We start from the raw sequence: 8,036 nt of genomic DNA, 5'->3' as shown, positions 1-8,036 counted from the left end.
TAAAGACTGGAAGCAACTAGCCTGGCTCTCTACAGCTCTTGTTTATTAAATATGTATATTATCAGAAATGTAAAAACTAAAATTTTAGAGTAAAACACATTTTGGAACAATTTTTCTGACAAACAACAGTTTATCCATCCACTCAGAACATCTGCTATATCATTGAGCACAGGTTTTGGCAACACCCTGAGAAACTGCACACAGTCACCAAAGAAAGTATGTCGCGAAGTGAAAGTCAATTGATCGTTCTATTGCAACATCAGCCCCCAGCAGCAGAGCTACGCCTCTGCCATTTTGGACTGAAAGGGACTACCCGACAGCAGTAAAACGTCTGCCTACAAAGAGCCGTACAAAAGTAAAACAATTATTTCTATTCTGTTGTCATAATTTGAATGTCTCTATTGAAATGTCCTGTGTTGAACGATGGAAATATTACAAATATGCATACTATTATGACTATTTACTTACTTACTTATTTATTTATTAAACTTTTTGCCCGGTTTACACTGAACAAAAACACAACGACTCTTATTTTCAGTTGATTATACACTAAAGTAAAAATACTTATCAATATTATATTCCATTTCTGCCAATAGATTCCCCTCATGGTCCCTAAAGGACACTGGTCCTTTAAAGCAACAGTATTTTCATCAAAAGGTTACCCCAGTATAGTTTACCAGGAACTATGTGTGAAAGAGGCTTTAGATTAATTTGCCTCCTCTTAAACCCCTTTGCTACAGACTTTAGAAAGAATGTGTTAAATGAGTGTATGTAAATACACAAACAAGCTCACTGATCAGTTTCAGCATGGTGATAAATATTTCTAGCAGCAGCTCATGATAACACTGAAATGGTATCATATTTCTGTGAAATAACAGCAGCTGCAACCATTCAGATACGATGACAGGAAATGAAACTGAGAATATATTAGGCTGTATCTAATCCATCATCACACTTCTTGGCGGTTCCACCCCCAATAATGATAAAAGATATGACTCAAAACTGATGGCTTTACCCAGAATGCTCATCCACACTGGTGAGAAGAAGGACACGACGAGGAATCTTGCGGCTGCCATGACGGCGCAGAACAACACTCGGAAACTAAAAAAACAGGAATTAGGCAGTACATTTACAACACAGTACAATTCTCATGTAGTACAAAACAATAAAGCACCATGCTTTTGCACTTTATACCAGCCAAATAAGGTCAACCAGTCTGTGTCTACTGTAATGAAATTAAATCTGGTGTTCACAGAAAAGGCTAATCAATCAAATAATAGCCAGCACAAGGATTCCACTACCTGTACTATATAATAATATATATAATATAATATAATATAATATAATAATAATAATGGTTCCACTGTGATAAGCTACCATCAACGAAACTCAACAGTTTCTTTAAATAAAACACCACCAGGAAAGAGAAGCATTGTGGCCACTGAGCCGCCGGAAGACACAAACATCTGTGTTACCACGACGACCAAGGAAGTAAATAAAATATAAAAAATATATAAATGTGCCTTCTTACAGATGCTGTGGCATTTTGTGACTTGTTTTTTGAAAATGTCGTGGGCGGCGCTCAGCATTACCACATAGGCAAAGTTGTTGCACAATCCGAGGTGCCTGGGAGGTCACCAGAAGAGGCGGTAGATAACACAGAGGCAGCAGACAAACTTCTTAATGCATCAGTGTTTAATGTTGCCTTTACAAGATTTGTTTTCTAAATAAAAAAGCAAATGAAAATGATCATTTAGATGAGAAAATAAATGACAAAAATAGACGTAAGCAAGGCTTAGAATTCAATGCCAACATTTGATGATTGACTGATTTTGATACTGGGTTTTACTGACCTATTTCAGTTGATACTCAAAAGGTATTGTAATATGATACCGTGCTCTTATATTCATTTAACACTAATGACTTCCACTTTAACATTTGCTACATGTCGCACGTTCACCAGATATTGCATCAATTATTTGTGACTAATAAACAAAATGGTATTTTTCTTTTTTGTACAACGAGTCGGTCATTGTTGTGAAAGAATCCCCGACAGGGCGATGCTTCACTCTCATCTCTCATCGCCCTGAAGGGGATTCTTTCACAACAATGACCCGCTAGCTGCACATTATCCCACTTATTACACGGCTACTTACTGAAGAAATCAATACTTTCACACAAAAACGGTCCGCCAGAGTCCGTCATCAGAACTGCGCCCATAGCAACAGTCTGTTGTACATAGCAACGGTCTGCTATATAGAAATTACAAACCGTAGAACGCCGTGATTGACCAATCGGAATTGAGTATTCAACACAGAGCCATGAGGAGGTGCAGTGCAGAAGTCTAGTTTTCTCTCAGAACATTTGAATTACAATATGCTGAAAGGTTATTATGGGATTTTTGCCTAATGATGCCAAAAATATTCTGCCTACTGCAGGTTTAATACTGGCGCATTTTCAATGTAGCTAGCTGTGAAAATCAGTAGCATCCGTTTAATAATGTTTGACTCAAGAAACGTTGCTGTGTTTCATCAGTGGTTCTGAAAACTCCACATTCAGCTCACTGAAAACCCCGGACACTCACCAGAACCCGGTCCAGTTGCGCCACTGTGTGCAACGATCTGTAAATAAAAGATAAAGAAGAGCTTCAGAACGAATCCCCTCTGTTATTAATTACATATTAATCACGTTAAACACACTGTTGACAGACGACAGTCTCACCGGTATCGTCAGAAGAGCGATGAACAGGATCTGCGTTGACGCTAGTTTCCTGCTCTTACATATAAACCCGAGCTATTAACCGGGCTAACGTTGTTTCCGGGCTACCGGTACCGGGCTAACGTTGTCAAAAATATAAAGCCTTACAAAGTGGAAATATTCAAGCAAAGTAGTGAGTAAACATTTCTTTAGGTGGTTTGAGACTAGAAGGAGGGCTGATAGAGTTGATAAACATCTGTCCGGATGTGTATAAAGCCGCAGCCTGCAGAGAACCGCTTCACTCTGTCGCAGCCATGGCCTTCAGCAGAGTCCTCACTGTGCTGGTACTGATCCACAACACCGGAGGTGAGAAACACAAACATCACAACATTATTCTGTCATTTACTTTATCAATGCTTAAAATCTAAATAGAAAAATAGAGTTTGCTCTCAACACTTTTACAAATCATACTGTCAGATGAGGTATCAAAATTGTGGTTCTTTTATGGCAAAACCAGTAAAATTGTGCTATAATTCAACGGTGCAAGACTCTGTCATACTGCATTTATACTGTACATTTCAAGAAATATTCTTATTTAATTCCTATTTATACCATTCTTGCATTTATATTCAACACACTTAATAGATCCCACTTCTCAGCATTTAGTATTTACTTATTTACACTGTGGATATATGTTATGTACTGCTTGTCTTAATGCAAATATTTCTACATATTTCTTATATTCTCATTTCTTATTTTTATTACATGTCATAACTCGTTAGTGTAATCCGTATAAAAACAGAAGTGTAAAAAAACAAGGTTGCCTGGCAATCTCATGGTGACAACAAGACTTCTCACGGCCAAGACGTAGCCTGGTACGGTACAAAACCGGCGTAAAACCACAACCGCTCATTTCTATACTTCGGGGCAGAGCCAGGCTAGCTGTTTCCACCTGTTTTCAGTCTTTATGCTAAGCTAAGCTAGCTAACTGGGTGCTGACTGTGGATTACTGTACAGATATAGAGAGATAGAGAGTGATACATTATATCAATCTTCTCATCTAACTCTCGGCAAGAAAGCAAATAAACCTATTTCCCAAAATGTTTAACTCTTGCTTTAACCCAAGATAATATTTGAATTTGTCAAACACACACGGCACTTCCCTGAATTCTAAAGATTTGTGGGGGGAAATGGTTAGTGGTTACTCATCCAAACACATTGTGTGTATTATTATTATTATTATTATTATTATTATTATTATTATTATTATTATGCTTGAGGTTTGACTATATTTACTTAGCAGTCTTCTTCTGGCACATTGCAGCATATATAAGGGCCAGCTGTAGATCAATGGAATAGTGTGAAACCGTTGGCTTAACTGTGTCTCATGTCACCCACGTAGGCACGTGCTTGCACACACATCCTCGTGCGCATGCGCCAGACAAACAAAACAGGGACCCACTCATAGGAAAGCTGCTCCATAGCACTACTAGAGGTCACTACACAGGATCCCTTTAACGTGGCTTTTATAAAGTTTCATTACTGCTTATTTTTAGGTTTGCTTGGGGCTGAGATGAGGAGCTCTATCACCGGGGGCCACGATGCTCCAGAGGGCAGATGGCCGGGGATGGTCCACGTGAACTTAACTGATGGTAAAAGCGCCAAGTGGCGCTGCAGCGGCACCATCCTCGACAGTCAGTGGATTCTGACTGCTGCAAACTGCTGGAAAAGCAGTAGGTAGGTCACTGGTGTTTTCACATGACTCTAATCATCTTCCATATTAGCCAGAACATTACAGGTTATATCTAGGTGTATCAAGAGCACTACATTACCTTTTAATCAATTATACTGAAATCTACTCATTCGCAATGTACCTTTGAACATTTTAATGTAATTCATAACACAACTAAACTCATTAAAAGCACGTGGAAAGTCAAAATATCGTGTATAATATATCATAAAATACAATAGGTATTAGGCATGTTGATATATTGTAGGTCACTGGGGGTTGCGACGCCTTCTTGATTTTAAGGTCTGTAAGTAGTGGATAATGTACAGCGAGCCGGTCATTGTTGTGAAACAATCCCCGACAGAGCGATGCTGGTCTCTCATCGCCCTGAAGGGGATTCTTTCACAACAATGACCGGCTCGCTGTACATTATCCCGCGTATTACATGACTACTTACTGAAGAAATCAATATTTTGACACAAAAACGGTCCGCCAGAGTCCGACATCAGAGCTGCGCCCATAGCAACAGTCTATTACACATAGCAACGGTCTGTTATAAAGAAATTACAGACCGCAGAACGCTGTGGTTGACCAATCAGAATCGAGTATGTAATAAATATAGATAACGTAGATTCTGAAAATAAAAAATGATTTTAAAATGTTACACCGTTGATCTGAAATAAATTAGCACCCTCATCATTCTCATCTGGTATAATATGTGGTAAAACAAGGCAATGCTTATGTGTCCCCCAACCTATACTTGCATGTTAGAATAATGATGTGTAGTGTGTGTTTTTACAGTTAATAGAGGGTGATCCATGAATGCAGAAGAGCTAACATGTGTGTGTTTCTGTTGCCAGACATCCTGTGCCTGTATGGCATAGATCATTTATCGCGGTCGGCTCATACAACCTGCAGAAGGCTAGTGCGCGTTACATGGAAATATCTACTGTCTTGCTCCACCCTGCGTACCGGGCCCTGAGCAGTGGCTACATCAACGACATCGCCCTGGTAAAGCTGGAGAAATCGTTACGGTTCAGTCAGCAGGTGGCCCCAGTGAGTCTGCCCAGCGCTGATGACACCTTTGGTTCGTCATCTGAGTGCTGGATCGTTGGCTGGGGTGAGTTTTGCACATAAAGCAGCCTATAAGGACAAATTAATAAACACACACACATATACACAACTTGAAATACCCCTATATATACTGTATATATAAATATATATATAATGATATTTTGACTGGTTTATTTAAATGTTCTTTTAAAGAAATACCTCTGGAAATCAACAACTGCTTATGAACTTAAAAAAAAAGCTGCAAGTTGCTGTTTTATGGGGGTCATGTTGGATTACTTCATGAAGTGCTCAGATAGTTTTTACACTTTGTTTTTTTGTTTTCTCCAAATGAATCATCTTCTACTGATCCCCTCCAAGACATAAATATACTCCACTTTGATGTGGAGTTTATTTTGATTTTGTTTTTTTTCCACCAGAAAGTTTAATTATTGTAAATTCTCAAATAAAAACTGGCCTTCACTGATAGGCAGGGGCATGGAAGTGTTTCTCATCTGGGGATACTAGTACCCCTAGGAGTACTTTTGAATACTGCAGAGTGTATGTGAGATTTTTAAAGTTAATTTGAAAAATATCAGTCATGCATAATTGTTAAAATAATTATACTCTGATAAGTTTAATAAAAAAATGGAAATGTAAGTGCGATAAACCACATTTTATACTCAATATTATGCATTCGTTAAATGCCGTAAACTAAGAAACACTTTGTTTTCTACCAAAGATGTTGTACGCTCTTTAGGGGGTACTTGGCTGAAAAAAATACCTCAAAGGGGGGTACTTTATTGAAAAAAAGTTGGGAACAATTAGCCTACTACAACTGCTCACATGGTACATTCTGTATAATGTATACCCATATACACTACATATACATATATGTTTCACCTCCAAAGATCACAGAGGGTGTGCCAGGATTTACCTGCTCTGAGGTTGTCAAAATTAGATTTATACATGAATATCTAAAATCATAATAACACACTTACTGGATAATTTAAGTCTGTATATAAAACTATTTAAAAAGATGCATTTTTTTGTTACTTAGTGGGCCAAATTCTTTTTAAACACGGTTCTAGACAAAGATCAGGCTACACTGTTGTATGTATTACACTATTAGTAGAATTAGATTCCAGTGGTGGGTGTGTAGGATTGTTTCCAACTCATGTGATCTAAACATTTCCAATAACTGGAAATATTCTGCTTCAGTCCATATTTGTTGGCGTTTAGCCTTTCAAAGCTTTTCGTAGATACAAGTAGGGGAGTGGGGGGGACCACTGTCCTACTTCATATGAAATGTTGCATACTGGGCAGTCATTGTGAAGTCACAAATCCTGCTCGTACGTCCCACGTGTTGAACTTAGAGTGAGCACAGAGAAACCTCTTGATCTCTTTTCTCAAGACTTACGATCTGATCTTGGTGTAATTAAACAAAAAAAACATCCAGCCGTAAATACAGACCTGACCTCGGTCGCTATGCTCTCATAATATATCACCCACTCATTCTGGTTGTTTGTGTGTGTGTGTGTGTGTGTCAATGCAGTTCGACAGCCGGGTCAGGACATCCTTCAGGAGATGGAGATTTCCATCATTCCTCACAGTGTGTGTTACGTCAAGTACCCTGCGCTGACTTCAGACATGCTGTGTGTCGGAGAGCTGGTGACTGGAGGGAAGGACAAATACAAAGTCAGTTTCAGTAGTTCAGTCAGATGAAATATTGAGTGTGGCGTGAGCCCTAGGTTGGGTAGACTACACTATCAGTTAGTAGTTAAAACTAGCTCCAGTCCCCGTCCCCCCCACAACTTCAAATAAGGGACAAATCAAAGTGGAAAGACTTACACAGTGTGTGTGTGTGTGGCTGTGTGTGAGTGTAGGTGTGTATGGCTTTTGTACGTCCAGATTACGATGGCCCGCTGATGTGTCGTGCAGCCGGCGGTGGTTACGTGCAGGTGGGCATCATGAGTTATGGGGGTCCGGACGGTTGTGGTGTCCCAGGCCGCCCCATCATCTACACCCAAGTGTCCAAGTATCTGCGCTTCATCAATGTTTACATGGGCCACTAGGAGGCCTCCACTGAGGTGTGAACTTCCACGGAGCTGAAGCTGATAACCTGCCTTCCTCTTTATAGCTCCTCTCCTGTGTTGTACTATCAGTCCCTGTCATGCACTCTGGTTTGTTCATCTTTGCATTAAAGTTTTAAAGCATCAACTTTAGAGTCAAGGTGGAGAATTTTGTTTGATTAAACCCTTGTGGGGTGAATTCAGCACACTGCATTTCATTCTGACATTACACAGAGTCAAATGTTTCAGCCACACTAAGAAAAAGGAAAAGCCCAAAGCAACACACAAACACCTCCTCTGTTTTCACCTGACTAGTCCATTCATTGGACTCCATTAGTTCAGCATCACATGAAGAAATGATTTTACTGTATATAGTGTAAACCGTGTTGGGCATACAGTAGTTTTATCACCTACATATGAATGAAGACAGACTATAAGTTTCCTTCCAGAAGTTATTTAACTTGATTTAACCAGGAAAGTGCCTTTTG

At 39.3% G+C, this 8,036-nt stretch overlaps 1 protein-coding gene across 1 annotated transcript; it reads left to right on the top strand.

The window, feature by feature from the left end:
• The first annotated feature begins 2,983 nt into the window (after positions 1–2,983).
• LOC119501997 (tryptase-2-like) lies at positions 2,984–7,642 on the top strand. Its single transcript, XM_037792799.1, has 5 exons — positions 2,984–3,063; positions 4,254–4,434; positions 5,287–5,546; positions 7,032–7,174; positions 7,363–7,642. Exons 1-5 carry the CDS (start codon positions 3,012–3,014, stop codon positions 7,549–7,551), a joined length of 825 nt encoding a protein of 274 aa, XP_037648727.1. The 5' UTR covers positions 2,984–3,011; the 3' UTR covers positions 7,552–7,642.
• Positions 7,643–8,036: the final 394 nt, after the last annotated feature.

This window comes from Sebastes umbrosus, chromosome 14 (genome assembly GCF_015220745.1).
Source record: "Sebastes umbrosus isolate fSebUmb1 chromosome 14, fSebUmb1.pri, whole genome shotgun sequence".
NCBI classification, from domain to species: Eukaryota; Metazoa; Chordata; class Actinopteri; order Perciformes; family Sebastidae; genus Sebastes; species Sebastes umbrosus.
The sequence above is the reverse complement of the archived record's forward strand: the minus strand, read 5'-3'. Positions and strand labels throughout refer to the sequence as shown.

Excerpts from the sequence above, each read along its gene's own strand:
- LOC119501997 (XM_037792799.1), top strand. The coding sequence starts at position 3,012 with ATGGCCTTCAGCAGAGTCCTCACTGTGCTGGTACTGATCCACAACACC. Across the intron at positions 4,435-5,286 it reads AACTGCTGGAAAAGCAGTAG|ACATCCTGTGCCTGTATGGC; the intron begins GTAGGTCACTGG and ends TTCTGTTGCCAG. Across the intron at positions 7,175-7,362 it reads GAGGGAAGGACAAATACAAA|GTGTGTATGGCTTTTGTACG; the intron begins GTCAGTTTCAGT and ends GTGTGAGTGTAG.